This window comes from Carassius carassius, chromosome 6 (genome assembly GCF_963082965.1).
Source record: "Carassius carassius chromosome 6, fCarCar2.1, whole genome shotgun sequence".
Lineage (NCBI taxonomy): Eukaryota > Metazoa > Chordata > Actinopteri > Cypriniformes > Cyprinidae > Carassius > Carassius carassius.
Genome location: NC_081760.1, coordinates 25,613,487 through 25,632,124, shown reverse-complemented (window position 1 = coordinate 25,632,124; position 18,638 = coordinate 25,613,487). Strand labels below are relative to the sequence as shown.

General features: G+C 39.3%; 1 protein-coding gene across 1 annotated transcript in view; it reads right to left on the bottom strand.

Moving 5' to 3' along the window:
- The window catches only part of LOC132142540 (hedgehog-interacting protein-like), a 32,996-nt gene extending 14,670 nt beyond the window's left edge, over window positions 1-18,326 (bottom strand). The window contains exons 1-8 of the mRNA XM_059552491.1: window positions 17,642-18,326; window positions 14,741-14,933; window positions 10,827-10,968; window positions 7,947-8,148; window positions 2,047-2,198; window positions 1,164-1,337; window positions 899-1,042; window positions 257-378 (exon numbers count right to left, since the gene is read on the bottom strand). Coding sequence (XP_059408474.1) covers window positions 257-378; window positions 899-1,042; window positions 1,164-1,337; window positions 2,047-2,198; window positions 7,947-8,148; window positions 10,827-10,968; window positions 14,741-14,933; window positions 17,642-17,911 — 1,399 coding nt within the window. The 5' untranslated portion in view covers window positions 17,912-18,326. The remainder of the gene's footprint in view (window positions 1-256; window positions 379-898; window positions 1,043-1,163; window positions 1,338-2,046; window positions 2,199-7,946; window positions 8,149-10,826; window positions 10,969-14,740; window positions 14,934-17,641) is intronic.
- Window positions 18,327-18,638: the final 312 nt, after the last annotated feature.

Genomic DNA, 18,638 nt, shown 5'->3' with positions numbered 1-18,638 from the left:
CATTCATCGGCTTCTACTTAAATTCCTAAATATTTTTTTTAGAAAGTACCCCTATTCCACATTCTGTTCTCAGCATAAAATCTTAGCATTATTTCATAACCAGTACATGGATGGAGAATTTAATATTTTCTGAAATACAATACAGGAATTTATTGAGTGGTTGCCTGGTTGGAACTACTTGGCTTGTTGAAAAGCTTTTCCGTTTGTACAGTAATCCATCATGTTTTCAGAAACCAGACACTTCTAACAGACATACCATAGTCTTTCCCTTTGATGACATGTAGGATCCTGCCTGTTGTCGTATTTTTGCCAACAGTATCTGTGCACAGGATCAGCAGACTCCCATTGGTGTCCATGCGGAGCTTATCCACTGCACACCTAGAACACAAAGTACCATTTTAATGCATTTTGCAAGACAGCAACAGTGTAAACACTTCTTTTTGTTATATGACACTTCATTTAATTATACGGTATATGGGTTGGCATACAGTTCTACTTTTAAAAGCCAAGATTGGCAATGTCCCTTAATTCCAGACAAATCCTCATACTACGGCATATAGTTACATTCATGTGAAATTGTGTGCTTCCACCCTTATGGTAACAGTTTGGGTGGGCCCTTTTCCAAAGTGAGGTCCATAAAGAAATTATTTACTGCATCATTGTAGAAGAACTTGACTAGCCTGCACAAAACCCAGACCTAAATCCCAGTGAATTGGAATGACGTCTTCAAACCAGATCCCATCGCAAAACATCACTGCCTGACCTTACTGATGTACAGGTGTAAATTGCCACATCCATATTCTAACATATAATGGAAATAATTCATAGACCAGCTGTTACGAAGGACAAACTCCCAAATTACTAAATTTAAAAAATTCAGTAAAATATTTGACCTTACCTCCCTGGATCATGCAGCCCGTGGGCAAAGATCTCAGGGGGCTGATTTGTGCTGTTGAAATAGGGGTTGTTTCTGGGTATAGAGTAAGGAGTACTACACCAATCTGTGTCCACATCCACCCGAAGGACAGATCCTGTGAAATCACTACGGCAGAAGAACACTCTATTGAAAATATCTGAAACAATTCAGATATCACTATTATATACAGTAGATTGACTCATCAATAGTGCCTGATATATTACAGCTACATGCATTTAATACTTACCTCAGACCATCCATCTCCTCCATATCGTCCAAAGTGATCATGCCATCACCTAAGAAAATGTGCAGAAGCCCATCAGGGCCAAAGAGGAGCTGCCCTCCCAAATGCTTTCGGTGGAGCTCAGCTACTTCCATTAAAACCCGAGTAGTCCTTGTGTCCACCTGGTTTGGGTTTTTCCTAAAACCAAATATTAAAACATATTTAAATCTAAAACTTATCCAAACCAATAGGGTTACAAAAATAATAATAATAATAATAAATCCTGTAGGGTCACATGGTATCCCAGCGTAGAATATAAAACACTACTTAATTCATTTAAATACAAAATTGAATTAATATATATTTATTAATTTAATAGTTTAACATTTTTTACAAGAGACCATTCCCTAAAAATCAGCACGGAAAATGCAAACAAACAAACAAAAAAAAGGGGTCAACCAACAGAGTCTAGGTCTGATTATCACTACCAAACAAATGATAATGGCAAGTCTGGCATTTAAAGGGGAAAATTACAAAATGTAATTTTCAGCTCATTTTGTTAATACTGGTGTTTTGCATTGCAGCTGGGGAACTGAACACAATCAGAGTGAATGTCAGCCTTCGTGAAAATTATATGTTGTGATTACATATCTCTATAAAACATTCATCACTGTCACGTCCATGTGTAAAGTGTTTGATCCAAGGCTGTAGCCACATATTGCCATTGGGGTAGGGTAGGGTTTTGTCCCTTTTTCCCCCTTTTTTACTTTGCTTTTTGGAATATCAAGGCAGACAGCTTGACAATATCTGAATATGAGGAAGGATACATCCCCCCATTGTCTATGATGGTTACGGCTTTGGTTAGTAGCCCATATGTTTGGTCAGGTTTTGACTGGTTTCTCATTACCTGGACACAGTGTACTCGACTACACGAAGAATGTGGTCGTGTGGTCCTATAGCCCAGCGCTCTTGGTTGGTTGTGTAGGAGACGTAGAGCTTTCCATTTTTCTTATAATTGGGGTGGAATGCAAGGCTTAGCAAGCCCCTTTCATCTCCTCCCTGAAAGTCAGATGGGGTACACAAAGAATCCAGAAGTTAATTATGTCCCTTTTTTCAATCGGACTGGGCTGAAAAAGCTAAAGCCGGCCCTCCCCCTCTCTCTCTCCTTTTTATTTCTGTCTTTCTCCATCTCAGTCTCTCTCCATATGGGGTCCAGTTACCCCATGCCCTCTTGGCCGCTTGCTTTTTTTCTTACCTCCCTTCTCCTTGACTACTGCATTACAAACGATTATAAAACATTTGACTACATGAAAACCCCTACCCCCCCACCCCACACACCCACCTTTTCACCAACCCCGTCTTGGTTATAGGCACTTGTATTTGGGGCCAGGCTCCTCTGGGATGCCCAGGCCTTCCTTGCGGCCTCCATTGTGTAAGTGATTTGTGTGTGTAATCTTTGGGAGATATCCGTGAATGCAGTGCCGAGTGGCTGAAACAATTCATTAGCTTACTCGCACTTCATAGAGAGCACAAAAGTACAAGATTCCTTTAGCCCCCCGTCCCATCCACTCTCTTCCCTCTCTCTCTTTTCTATTTTTAAACCCATGCAAAATTTGAGAGGCAAGAAAAAGAATGGGCAGTAAAAAACAAAAAAAAAACACTCCCACTGTCTTGGCAACAAGATAGAAAACACTGAAATTGCTTGTGTAATAGGTAAAACCTCTCATCCCGGAGGCTACTACATGAGTTGTCACTACTCTGGTGGTCCACTCATCATAGCCCGTTGTAATAAGCAGCTATGTTGCTTTACTTCCTGGGGAAAGTAATAATGTTGGGCTTTCCTCCCTTTCATCTTTTCAACTTTGTTTTCTTTCTGGTAATACAAATGAAATGAATGAACAGACTGCTAAGCACACGACTCATGAATTAATCAATGAATGAACAAACAAGTTTGAGGCAAGTCCCTGAAAAATGATTATGATTTAATGCATTGGGCTAAAACATAACACCAGTTTAATTACAGCACATACACTAACAATTTAGTGATATTGGCTGTCGAATAAGTAAACAGAGTTTTCATGAAATTAGCCGTCTGTGCCATCTCTGCGGCATTCCTTTCGGAATTCTCACAGGAATTCAGTAAAGAGAAGTCTTTTGTGGATTGCTCAAGTTAACGGTGTGGTTCAGCTCAAAGTAGACGCCAAAACATACAGATCATAAATTGGTCAGAGCAACTCTGTTGGGCTGTGCTGAAGTAATCTAATTCGAATAGTGCTAGCGCTCCATCTCTGGAATGCTACAGAGGAATTCGGATTGGACCTGCAGGGACATGAATAATAACACTCAGGAGGACTCTTTAGTAGACCACAAAGAGTGTAATCACAAGAAAAACTTTGTGGTACCATTTGAATGTCTGTTCTACGTTAGTCAAACACAAAACGAGGTTGGGCTGAGTTAACAGCAGGTTGATATCATTTATCCACGCTCTGATTTATCGAAAGAAAAGTTCTTCCATTTACATTACATTTATTCATTTAGCTGACACTTTTATCCAAAGTGACTTACAATTGCTATATATGTCAGAGGTCGCACGCCTCTGGAGCAACTAGAGGTTAAGTGTCTTGCTCAGGGACACATTGGTGTCGCACAGTGGATTTGAACACGGGTCTCTCACACCAAAGGCATGCGTCTTATCCACTGCGCCAACACCACCCCCCCCCCCACTCTTCCTTTTCCCGAAACTCCCTCTCAACATGTTGGACTCCTGATGCACTGACCTGAATCCCAAAACACACACACAGGGAGCAGGTCAAGTTAAGAATTCCAGACAGTCGTATGATCTCAGGCCAGGGACCACCAAAGAACAAAATTAGCTGAAATATTAGTTTTTGCTAATGATCGTTCCTTCATCAAGTGGGCACAAAATAACTTTATTTATCCAGGCCCATTCCTTTGGGTGCTACTAAAAACTTAATAAAGAGAAGACAAACTTCATGATATTCCCCTTCCATTAATCATAGCATATGTAGGGCTGTGTGTACAAGCCTCTGCTTAGTTGCAATGGTGGTAACATACTGTTCCACTGTAGCAGCCACAAGAACGTTTCTTAAACATTTCATCATTGCAGCATGCTGATGAAAATAGGAACAGTTCAGCTCGGAAATGTGGCTTCAAAATGTCATGGTCAGAGGTTCTACGCTATGTTATTGTTGACATTCTGTGCATTGCCTGTAGCTTTGACAGTACGATGATTAGGTTGTAACAGCTTCTCGAAAAGAATGCATGTGAGAATACATAAGGGTCAGATGTATTCGTAGACAGGAACAGGGAGCACTACCACCCCCCTCCAGGAATCCCCGTCCACCCCATCAGCAGCTGCTTGCCTTCCAGGGCTTGATGCATGGCCTGGCTTGCACATTGTTTCTGAGAACCTTTTGATCCTTATTGGCTCAGACAATCCTACATAAAAAAGGCATTTCACTCGAGCTGATTGAAAAAAAACAAAAAAGAAAACAATACCTGCCTACCTCAAAGTCAGTCTGAAATGCTCACACTAATTCAGAGTTTTATTTAGTTCAAGACAATGAATCCCAAGACCCATGTAAAATCCCCCTCCTCCACCTGTTGACACACATTAATCCTGTGACAGTGCTGGAGTGAGGATCGTTCACTTTCAAGTGGTGAAAAGAGCAGATCGAATCGTAGCATAACATTCACTTATTACAGCGGCAGCTCTCTGGAGCAATCCACAAATCTTCTGAATGGCTCCATCACAGGTGCTCATCCTGTCTCAGGGGTCCTCGCAAAGTCAATACCTTGGCCAGGAACTCAGAGGAAGCTATGTGAGATGACAGCTAAGCTGAGGACGTTTCTCAAAGAGTCAAAGGACGAGAGAGTAAAAGATCCATTTGTCAAAGCTAGGAGTGCTAGGAGACAGAGTGTGCAACATGCTGTGATCTATTTGCTTCGGCAAGAAATATTTTTTGCAGCTGGACCCCTTGAGTTAGTTGATACACCACAATGGAACTCATATTGGATGCTCACATTGTGTGCAGATGTCTTCTTCACTACGTCTAGCAAGGACAACAACAAAGCAGTACCATTCTTGTGTCCCTAGCGTGTCAACATGAAGTGAATCAGATTTATTTACACAAATAATTTAAAAGATAAACACTTGAGGGCGCTGAAATCTTACACTTCAGGATTTTGCTTGTCACTGTATGACTCTTTTTATTTTTTCGACATCTGGAACACTGTAACTAGTTTACAAGACATCCCAAAATAGAAAACCAGAAGTTAACCATTTAAGCACCTCCACTGATAGCACTATTACTTTGTTGAAACCAATACACAGTAGTCAGACTGGTTGCGCTTGAAGACCAGCCACTTTGAATGTATGTGAGTTCTTTATAGTTTGTATTTTTTTATGTAATTCATTTTTAATTTATGAATATCAAAAAAAGGTCAAATTATTTAATATTTTAAGAAATTTATTTAACATGACATTCATGAGTGTCAGCAATTGTCCTCTTTATAGGTCTGTTTAAAAGTCTGTTCAAATGTTTTGTTTGTAAATAATGCAATAATAATCATTAATGTAATAATTATCATTAAAGCCCAATTAAAAGGTTTTCTGTTTAATATAGTAGGCCAATTTGACTTCAAAAAAGATATCAAAATAATTCAGAAATTAAAACCATGCCATCATAGAAGAGGTGTATTCAAGTCATTACATGCATTTATTTTATCACATTTTTGTATACAATTAATACATCTGGACAAAAAAATAAAAAAATGAGTATATCATTGACCCACCTGTGATAAGAAAAACAAGTATAAAGTTGGTAAGGGTGAGGGTGAGGGGAGATGATCAGTAGACGGAGGAGAACAAAACTTCAGTACAAAACTTCTGTCAGTAATTGGAGAAGCACAAGTGACACAGAATAGTTGATTATGTCACATGTGTGTGTAATGTGTGTGTGTGTGTGTGAGTGACTGAAGAGATACAGCTTTATCAGAGAACACCCACGGTGCTCTGGGAGACTCCCTTAAAAAGTCAGAGCATTGTTTCCAAGCAGTTTGGCTTAACTGGCAGTAAGGGGATTGGGCTTGAAGGATTCAGAACATTAGAATCAAAGTCATGATTAAACACTATCACCCCACTTCATGCCCAAGTCGGGTCCCAGTGGGTCTCCAGGCCTTCCACGGGCACAAAGGCCACATGTCCTGTTGATGCTCCAAGTAAACAATGCCGACTCAGAATGATAACGGCTAAACTTGACAGAATAGCACTCTTGGGGATTGTCGGGGCTTGCGCTTACTCTAATTGTCATAATGATTGCTTTATCCACAACCAATTATGTTTAATGATGATAAGGCACACTGGGGGTCTTTCCTGTGGGGCTGTTGCATGTTGACTACATAATTGCTCTTTCTCCTTTTATAAGTGAAGCAACAGGAGTTATGCAATATACATAAACTTCCTGTCAAAAAACAGGTCTCTTCCTACATCTCCGGACACTTCCTAAACAAAATGTTCTCAAATTCCAGAATGCTTCGGTTATTGTAGGGGCTGATAAACATCTGTTGTGACACACGCCATAACTACTACTGACAGACATGCATGTAAGCAAACGCTACAGCTGGCAACATTTCAGCCTTTCTCGCTGATCCTCAACAATCAAACACAATGTTTCCTCTGCTGGCAGTCAGGTTGACAGCAAGCAAACCACACACATAGAAGCCCACATACAGAATGCATTTGTATAATAATACCCTCCATCATCCTCCATTCAGATTTTGATTTGTGGTGGGAGGAATGGAAAAATGGAAATAAATCCATAGAAGTTGTTATTGTGCTCCTTAACCATTCTATTCTGTTAGGGTGCTTCATTTCTCCCACCTCGGCTTCGTCTAAGAAGGTGCCAAACCAAAATGATGAACAACAGATCTTTCAGGTTTCAGCGAGGCTTCCTGATTTATGCAAGACAGACTTTTCTGATGGTGGGAGGTCAGGCTGCATGAATATCAAATAGGAGCTACTTCCTTTTCAGAGGCAGATATGCCAACAATGTCAGGAGCAGAAAAGTTTTAGCTAAAATTCAGCATTATTTGCATGATCAACAAAAATACTTGAAAGAATGTATTAGAGGTATGTATTTATCCACTGGGATGTGATTCAGAATAAACAATCTACTGATAAATTAATTGCACTGTATAATATTTTAAAAGGTGCACTTTCAATTTTGGTTTAGTTGCATCAGCTGATATGGCATTTGTCTTGGTCTTTAATGTGACACATCAGAATGAAACAAATTATTAGATTTAGATTTTAAATTATTGGAGAAGTCAATATGAGGTAAAAAAAATAAAAATAAAAAATAAACATGTATGAATAAATTGTTTACTATATGATTTATAGCATGTATTTGCAAAACAGACAGGGTGAATTTTCTGAAATTCAGCTTTATTTACAGTCAACTTTTTTTCATGTATCTCAGAATAAACAGTATCCAATACCGGGCTGTCACCAATAAGGAAGGAAATCAGCAATGTCTTACATTATATGCCAATGTTTTTTCAAGAAATTGTTTTTATAAATAAATAAATAGAAAAAGTTTATCACTGAAGAGAAGGGAATCTTAATCTGATACACATGAAGTGCACATGATTTTAAACATCATTTTATATTTGTTTCTAATGTATAATACTTTTTAATGAAAAACAAAATCAATAACCACAAACATTTTCAATCTAGCCAACCGATAATCTCAAAATTGCAACAAGGAAGAGCTAAATATCACTTACCTTACTACTGCTTTGCACCAGCTTATGAATGTTCAGAAAAGGCTCTTTCAAGAGCTCCATGTCAGGTGTTAGGATACGGACAAAGCCTTCCTTCTCCAAAATAAAAAGCCGCTGTGATCCATCCCCACAATGCACCATGCCAACAGGCTGTCGAAGACCACTAAGGATCTCCTGAGTGCAGTAGCAGTTGTGTTTATGTTTTCTGGAGGAAAGGATTGGAAAGATTCGAAAAATAGATGGGTTAGTTTACGCATCAGGCTTTTAAGTTGTCTAATATCTATTATTTGTTGTAAACAGTATAACTGTACAAGTTGAATTGTTATAAACAAGTTTATTACAGTAAGGAACAAAGCAGAATCGTTTCTGCTTGACAGACTGGTTTGGGAGTAGACTGAATAAAACGCCACAGGAGAAGTTCATTTAACATAGTCAGACATTGGGGGCTCTCAAGCTGTGAAACAAGTGTTCCATTAACCACAAGACACATTTGATGTGAGGACACGCCAACTCACAGTATGCCTTAAATAAAACAAGGGCATCAGCGGTGTGGGTGCTCCTGTTAACAAGAAGTCTTGGAGGGATTTTCCATAAAAGTAATAGTGGGTGAACTGGCAGCAAATGTATGCCTGATATCGGTTGCCTGAGCAGGAGAATAACGTCAGTCTGATGTGCTTGCAGTGACTGTGCCTGATCAGATATACTGCTTTACTGACCTTTCGCAATGGGAGGTCCGATGAAGAATTATGACGATCATTTACAATGACTATGGGCTCAAAACACAAGGTGGATTCACAGCCCGTCATTATTTGCCTCAGAAGGTCATACAAAGCAAGGCATTTATCACTGTTAAAACAAAATGAGCTGAGGGCACACTTCACTGAAATGTGTCACTAGGGCACTAAGGAATTTTTCCTACTTCCGTTTAAAAAAAAAAAACTCTGTCCACATGAAAATGCAAACGCACGCTATGATGCACTGTCAAGAGTATGCCAGACCAACAGGTGGTGATATAATCTCAACTGTAAAGCCATGTTGACCAATCAAAAGCCTGAAAACGTTTCAAGTAGGCAGAGATAACAGCACAGGCTCTGACATAAAATGGCAAAAACTATGTTTATACGATACTGTCTATACGATAACCATGCAACCAGAGTTTTTGAAAATCATCACCCTGGCAGGAGTTTAAAAAAAATATTTGGTTTCAGTAACCTGGCGCTGTGTTTATCTGTGGACAAATGGCCAAACCGCGTAAAAGTCCGGCAGCTGTACGCACTCCCCTCTTCTTCTTCTGTGCAGCTTCATCCTCCTTGGCCCATGGTGCATTCAGGGGATAAATGGTCCGGCATCCTGGCCTGTCAGCCGTATAACGGGTGCGGTTCTCGTCCGGATAGCGGGTCCTGCAGCTCACGGCGCTGGCGGAACAGGAGTCCCTCTACGCACCCTTCCTGGACCCACAAGGATGAGGCTCCATTCGGTTCAGGCATGCCTCATCACACGCCACCAGCCCTGGTTATTTTAGCACCCCTCCTATCTCATGCACCCATTCCTTTCGGGAGCCTGGTGAAGGGCAGTGTTTAAGGGACGGGGTGCTGATAATAATTGGGGGGAGGCAGCCGACTTGTCAAAACACATATGAATCCATCATTGTAAGTTGTGAAAAGTGAATCCTTAAGTCTTTTCCTAACACTAATTTGAGGTTACAATCAACAGGGTATTCAGCTATGGGCTAAATTCTATCAGAGCCAGCCCAAAATGACATCCCTTACTACTTCCTATCACAAATGGTCAAAGCCCTCTAGCTGTCACCAACAGCTCAGAATTCCTGGAGCATAAGCATTTTCTTTTGTTCATAAAGCTGGCTAAACTCATTCTGGACACAAAGCTCTGGCTTGGAAAAGGGGGCAATGGACCAGTCAACGAGTACATGAAGGAATGTTGTGACAAGGAAGGTTAGTCAGGCGTGTCTTGTCTATAGTGACCTTGTTAAGGTTGCCCTGATGACCTAATAGTCAAAGCTGGCCAGTCATTCTGGGCCATGGGACATTGGATGACGATAAGAAAGCTTCTATCATGCCTGATGAAGAACGATGTTACACGCAGATGTCATCACAGGGAATAGCTCACCCTTTTTTCCATACAATTACAAACTTTTAAGTATCAAAACAAGATGCAAAAGTACCTTAAATGTAGTACATAAAACTTGTTCACTTCCAAGTCTTCTGAAGTTATACAGTCCAATTTGTGTCACACTAGGTCTTTATTCACTAATAATCTTCCTTGCCATTGCCTGTTGCAACAGAAGTCTGAGCTGAACCGTAGAACCAATTAGAACAATTTAGAACTATTTATGAATCATTCAGACTGTTTTTTTTTTTAGATCAACCAATTTATCGAACAGATCTGACTCAAAATAATAATTAGTTCAGAAATCAGACATTGTTACTCATCTTATATACACTAATTAAAGTGCCAAGGAAAGCTAGTACAGTTGTCAAGATTTCTGTGAATACTGACTTTTTGCAATATGACTGAGCAGACCATACCATACTGTATGTGACCCTGGACCACAAAACCAATTACATTTTTTAAAGGATGGTTTATTAGGATCAGACAACAATTGGCTGAGATACAACTATTTGAATATCTGTAACCTGAGGGAGCAAAAAATTCAAAATTCTGAGAAAATTGCCTTCAAAGTTGTCCAAATGAATTCTTATCAATTCATGTTATTAATCAAACTGCTTAATACTGATTTTGTGGTCCAGGATCACATATATGGCAAAAATTCATCTTTTGTATTTGGAATGACATGAGTAAAAAAATACTGACAGATTTTTAGGTGAAAAAAAAAATGTGTGTGTGTAACTGAATTAAATATACCTGTTAATCACTTCTATTTTTTCATCTAACAGGTAGTTGGAATCTCGTCGCAGTTGCTTTCTGTGAAAATCTGGAAAGCACAGGCCTCCGTCCTTCCTTCCATAGTACTGGCAGAACTCATCCACGTCGGCTTGGAACAGTTCTAAAAAACACAGACAGACAGACAACTGGTCTCAGCCTGAGATAGACACCACACAGGGTCCATGGATGATGTAACCACCTCCAAAACCAACTGAATCCCCCACAGTCAAATCTGTACTCGAGTATCCTCAGCCATCAGATGGCTTATTGTGTGGCCGTGTTTTTTTTTTTTTTTTTTTTTTTTTTTGCATTTATGAAGTACTGAGTATCAAATCAAGAAAAAAAAATTTTCCTCTCATATCTGACAAGTGCAAGTCATGTTCATTCATATCGGTCCAGACCTTTAACCATTTGTTAAAATCTGTCATATTTAACAGTGCCACAATGATACACACTTCTGGGTGTTACAATAATGTTATGGTTGAACCCCAGTGAGACATTACAAACCACTTCAGACATGTATGGTCTGTATGTGGAAAGTTTGTGAGTTTAATTAAACCCACAAATGCCAAACGCTCATTCTGTATCTCCTTTGCTGTTCTATCTTTCAGCAGAAACATGCAGGTCAAATCTGCTAAGTACACACCCAAACTGATTGATTATATTTAAGAGATTACTTTAGCTTGCTTATTTTCATGGAAAACACCCTTAATTTATTTCTCCAATAGAAGCCAAAGTAAACTCACCATAATTCAGGCATCTAGAGTTGAGGAATGCACAATGAAAATTTTGAAAATTAAGTGTGTGGCAATTAAATCACAGTCGCTTTCTAGGAACTGACTTCCTTTTGGCTGAATGAGCAGCACGACAACAAGGAGAGAGAACATGACTCGGTTTGGCAGCCCCTGTGACCTAAAAACCTCACTGATATGGTTACCACCTTAGCTAAACCCTCTCATGGGGAGGAGTAGAGCAAATACAGCAGTGATAGAAACACAAACACACTCCTCTCTTTCCTTTCATCTCCAGTTAGCCCCCCATGCCACATGAGGAAGGGGGCTGCGTGTGGGAAGGAAGCAACAGCACCAACAACAGAGGTGATAGGATATCCCTAAACATCTAAACACAACAGTGAGATCAAACACACACCCCACCCACCTCCACTCACACTGCCATGCCACCCACACACAAACCGCACAGGTTATCTTGGGCCTGCTGGTGTGAGCGGTAAGGGTCTGGGAGCTGTTGTCAATAGTAGCTGAGAGGTCAGAATGTGTATGCAGTTCCCACACTTTTAACTTTTCCATATCCTTTCCATGTGCATATTTCATATCGATGGAAAAACATTTTCATTCAGACCTTTTTTCTAATGAATCATTCAGAATAATGTATGAATAAGTTCAACCAATACTGATTCAAAAGAATAATTCAAAATAAAGAGAAAATAAAATATTGTTGAAAAGTATATAATACACTATTAAATCATTATTTATAAAGCCCATAACATTTCTATGACTTATCTAAGGCTTAGAGAACAACATTTTAAAATAACCTGATATTTTCTTGTTTTTGTTATGACAAAAAAATAAAGGTTATTTTTTACATTTATGGTTCCTTGAAGAATCTTCAAAATCAATGCACTGGTGTTTCCTTGCTCTTCTGATTATTAAAATGTTATTAACACAAAAAAAATGGTTATTTTGGAACAGTAGAACTGTTCACTAAAATGTTCTTTTGGAAACCCAAAATGGTTCTTCTACGGTATCACAAAAACACCTTTTGTAATATTTTTTTCAAGAGTGTGGGAACCTGTTTAAGTCTCCATTATATCAATGAGGTCATGAGGATCAAAAAAGTGTCTGCTGATATGGGGTGTGAATATACACTCTCAAAACGTGTTTTCTTTTTTTTTTTTTTCGGTGGCAATATCTTCAACATGTGGAGTCTTAACATTCCAACCTATCATTAGATTAGATTATTATTATTTTTATTTATTTTTTCAGTTATGCTATAAAATTACTGAATATTTTAGATGTGTTAAGCTTTTTTTTATTAAACTGAACCTTATTTAACAAAACCAATTCAATGTTTAATCTTTACCTAATCAAATAAGATCAACACACTGAACAGACAACAACTGTAAAATTAATACTTTGGAACTAAAGTGTTTTCCTTAATCTCAGGGGACTGTAAACACCATGAAAATATAAAGGGACTTTTATTACTGTTGAAAACCAATGTGCAATCACGGTCTTAAAAACATGGTTAAAAAAATATGGCTAGAAATGAAACACAAACTGAAAGGACTGCCTAATTTGAACAATTTATGACTTCCCTAAACATGGCGAAAACACTGTGTGGCCTCAACTACAGTCTCACCCCCTTCACAATATTCTCTAGTTTTATTGTGCTAGCCTACAAAAAAAAACAGGACAGAGAGAAAAAGACTCTAAATCCTCAGCACTATAGTTATACTTCCATCTGGTTATCTTCCAAAGCAACATGGGTGGCCACCCAAAGTACTTGACATCTTGATACACTTCAGCAGTTTTACATATACACAACCTTTGTAGAAAAATAAATGTGTCATTCGTCACCACATATGCTGATTTGGGAGGGGGAGAGGTGGGGTAGAGGCTTTTGGCCCCAGCTCCTGTTCTCAGAGTCTTTACCATGTTTTCTCTCTCTCTTTCCCATGAGCTTACTCCCGCTACAAAGAATCGCAACAGACAGCACACCCTTATTTATCTGTTTTGTAGAGGAAAACTGAAAGGTAAACTGTATGTATACAGTGTCTCATTTTTGTTTGTCTATTCACATTTCCGCGGGTGCATATGTGCGTGTGGCTTGCGTTTGCTCTCTGTTTGCATATCGGTCCCCATCTAATCTGTTATGGCTGCACTGATAGGAAGAAGGCATGGTCTGGAGGCCAGATTTTGCATGCCATTCCATCTGATGAATTGCATCATGCAGCAAATGTTGCAACACCATAGAGCAGCTATTGGATGTTTGCTCCTGATGTCATTCATGTTTGGCAGAAAATACAAACCTCATGATGGCTTAGAGCTTTTCAGGACTTCAGACACCTCCCCACTGCCATCTGCCCCCCCCCCCCCCTTATGTTTCAGAGGCTTTAATGTTTGTCTTTTCATTTGAACGGAGGCTTCCACCAAGAACAACAAACTGATTATGTGAGCATTGCCTTGAACAGGCTTCATTTTCCGCTGTATACTGTGTGTGTGCTGTGTGAGGTTTGAGTGTCAGTCATGTCTAGACCGTAGTCAGACCATGCACACACACACACACACACACACACACACACACACATATCCAGAGACAGACATACATAAACGCCAAACACATCTTGGCAGGCTGTTCTGACGTAAAATAAGATGCTTGCCAAAGGACCAAAGGGAAGAAACAAGTCATAAAATCATAAATTTACAGCTACAGATTTTAGGGCTTTGTTTAGGGTGTTATATTGTTTATTTTAAATATACATCTTTATGTATATATGCCATATAATATATAGTATACTGTATATACTATAAAACCAATAATTTAAGGCCTTTTCTAATATCTTGCAAAGATTTAAATAAATAAATAAATTTAAAATAAGAACGAAAAAAAAGAAACAAAACAAGTGGCTCCTGAACGGCATTTCTTGAACATAGGTTGAATGAATCCCTAAGTTTCAAAGTAATTTTGCCATGATAGAGCTGCAACAGATATGTTGTTTTCTCCCACTATGCAACTTTACAATCTGATGCATTAATCTGAAGTAATTTGTTCACCTGGACTTAGAATAATTGACATGTGTCCGAAGAGGAATGTTCATAATGAAGTTACTAATGTTCTTTATGCAAAACTCCTGCATTGATCTTGTGTGATACCTGGTATGTGTCCCCGGCAGGTGTAGTAGAACTCCTGGCAGTAGTCGTGACATAAGCGGGGTAGATCTTGTTCTCTGTGTGGTGTTTTTTCAAGTTTGGGCGAGTGGAAGAGCATCTGGGCATGTGGTGAGCAATGGGCACACTTAATCTCCTGCAGCAGTCTAGAACACTCTGTGTTATTTGTTGAGAAGATCTAAGGAGAGAAAAACAACCAGCAAAGGTTAGAACTGTTCTAATTGAATGGTTAATCCAAATTTTACTCATGCTACAAAGCTGTTTCTATATAACAACTGTATATTGTATATATTATAAAATAAGTCAAACTAGGTGGTTTGGCACACATTTTTTGAATGTTTTCTCATTAATTGGATGCTATTCGCTTTCTAAACATCTCTCTTAACAAAGCCACACATCCATGTGGACTTGATTTCTCCTGATTTGTTTATTAGAGCTCACAAACAGCTAAGCCAAAATTGCACCTCGCATGGCATCTGAACCCATGCTGGAGTGAACGGACAGAAATGAGGATACTCAAAATGTTGCTTAAGTCACCAAACAAAAGTAAACAGTAGATTAAGGCCGAAAAGCAGAGAGCAGGCTTATTTATGTAACAAATTAGCTGTAATAAAACAACAATGTAATCTGCTCCCTTCCCCAGACATGCGCCTGTGCCGCAGCGGTCTGGTAAACCTCCCTCTCTCTGTGTGAGGTCCGTGTGTAAACACCAATTCATAGATAGACGGGCACATCATTCCTGTGCTGGTATCAACAAATTAGCAGTCTGTCCAAGTCAATTAGGCCAGCACACCCAGCAGACAGCGTATTGACGGCCCACCTCCTTCCTGGCCCACTGCACTGCGTAGTAAACCATTTTTACAGATTTCTTTGATTTTGATTCTCCAGATTCTTTCGAGTGAATCAAAACCATCTTTGTGGGTGGAAGATAAAACGGTGTCCGAAAAATTTATTGACACCTTCATATGAACCAGAGAGTTTAGAAAGTGAATTTTTAAACTCTCTTCGCTCTCGGTCTTGGTTGGTGTGTTAGCCTGGTCTGTGAGTGGCTACTCTCTTGCTTTAAATTGCCCATTGATTTAGTGAGCCATGGACTGGCACATGGTCCATGGAGAGAAGCATTTGTGCTCTCAACCATGCATTCTACCCATATGTTGCTGGGATGGGCTCCAATGTTGCCATCACCCTCACCAGCAACAAGAGGACCTTTGTTTTTTTCTTTTTTTGTGTGTGTGTGTTTTCCAAAAAATGCCAAAAGTTGTTCAAAACCGCTTTAAATCACACCACGGTCTACATTAAAGCCTTTTAAAAGCCATACATAACTACTGTCGAAACATGCAACTGAAAATATGTGGCATACATGAGTTTACAATTGATGCTTTGAAACAGCATGGTTCGGCATGAAAAGATAGTGAAAAAGATGATAATGAAAATTATATGTTTAAATAGTGAAATCTGAGCAGATGTTGGGATTATGCATCATGGCACACAATATCATTTGTCACTTAAACTGAAAAAACGTAAACACAAAAACTTATTTGAGAACAATGGTTCGTAATTTAGTGACAAAAAATGAGGGCAGGTACAGCTCACAAGTTCTCAGTGAGGTGCAAGAAAAAGGCAGCTGATGATCAAAGTTAACGCAACCATAAGATTCAACAAACAGATGATTTAACGAATGAATCACCTGACATGATTCACAGAATTCACAGTTCAGCCCTCCCCAAATGAAACCACAACTGAGCTAACTTCCCCACAAAACCTGTGAGCTTTTATTAAACAGCTTTAGTGAAACCATTTTGGTCCTCTGGGAATTGGTGTAAGTAAGTTTGGGGTGGGGAGCAGGACAAATACTCACTCAAAAGCATTAACTAACACTTGGACAGAGCCAAGGACTGGGGGAGAATGATGTTCTCCAGCTTCACCCATTAGTGAAACTAACAAACACAATGGTGTTGTTGTTATTCTTTTGCCATAAGCAAAAAGACTCTGTGTGTGGGCAGTGTAGTGGGGAGGAGGAGATGTCGACTCTTTTTTTGTTCCATTCAGCCTCGCTCTTATTTGCATGACTTGAGCAAATTAAATGATGCAATATGGCTTTTTGTCACAAACCGACGTGCGATGCCACCCAGCCGCGTATGCCGAGCTGCGGAGGTTGTTTACATGAGAAAAGAGCGATTTCTCGGCACAGAATGTGTTCATTGATAAAACTATTGAGACGAATCTTCTCACGTCTATAGAAAGCCTCAGAAAGGTACGATTCATTGCCGATCGAGAGACATTTGTTTACCATCTGTTTTATGTAAATTACTACGAGAAGCACATGCTGTCATTAAAACCTCAGCGTAAAAAGTTGCGCAAAATGTCTTATCTATACATACAAGCATTTAAGTGGTGGAATAAAGCTTTTAAGGGCGATTCAGATTTCGGAAACACAATATTGCTGCAGGAGAGCATGAAAATTACGCGATTTCATTCATACGCCTCGTGCTCGCGAGTGAACTACACTCCACGCGTCCTTTACCCAAGTCTGAGCTGTTTTTAATTGTTTTTCTATGTTAACATGCGCAAGACGGACTTCTTTAGCCATTCTGAACGATCTCACTGTGTTTATCAGTGTCAGTGCCACGTTTTTTTTTACAACGCCGTGTCAAGTTAAAACAAGTTAAACTTTTAATACCATATTACACTGCTCCGCGTCTTTGCTGTTTTACACATTCAATACACACAGTGCGCGTACTGCTTATAGCCAATCCATATCATTACAAGATCAACCATTATCCCTCTACATACTAATGTTCCATCTCAAAATCAATGCATGGACCCGTTGCCATAACAAAACACGCATGATAATCACTAGGTCAGTTTGCGGCTGCAGGAACATACCCGAGCATCTCTCCGATGGAGTAACTGATACGGAGCTCTCCTGGACGGACAGCAGGACACGCGAGGATAGAGCCTGTGACAAACCTCCTCTCCGCCGCTTCCATCCAGTGACAGGTTTCTCTCCTTCTTCTTCAGGCGTTTCGGCAGACTTCCATCGTAACATCTCCTCCTCCTTGGACTTATTTCTCCTTTCTCGCCGAATTTCGCATCACCACATTCCCAAAAATTGGTCGCGATGGCCAACAAGAGCACAAATTTCAAATGCTTCATTTTCAGAGGGATTAAACCAAAAGCGGACCAAGCGATTGCTCAGAAATCAGGACTGCTGTATGACAGTCCCCACGCGCGTCCAGAAAGTTGTTATAGAATAACTAATTTTAATTAAAAGTACAAATTAAATAATAGCAGAGGTATTTAAAAATTAATTGCAATAATACATTAAGACAAGTACTGGTTATGACGTTGTTAAAGTGGAAAAAAACATGATACTGTATTTTAATAAGAAATAATAATAATAATATTAGAAATAATAATAAGAAAATAAGAAAAAAAAGTGGTCAGGTATACAGAAATCGAATGTCTCCTTTCCCAAAAGTTAAATCCTGTTGGTGCACAAAGGTTGATGCGTGTGATCAAAAGTTGCACTAAGTTGTCTGTTGCATGCTCTTCAGTGCACTCACATGTTTCCCTTTGCTCATTCTACCTTCTTTTTAACCAGCGCGCGAGAAAGGGAACGCGCACGATGACGTCCATCCAGTCCGGGAACGCGCGTCATCATATAAGTAAAGAAGAGTACGCTGTAAGTGTAATGTTAACGGGAAATAATGTTGCATCGCGTTCAATACACATTATAATGAGTGCATACTGTTCATATGTATTCATTTAGTCAAACCTGTTACCATTTTATTGACTGTAAAATACTGATAAAATGTATATTTTTATGCGTCTTTTATGTTGCATTATATGTTATTTCACTGACATGAGTTTCACATTGACT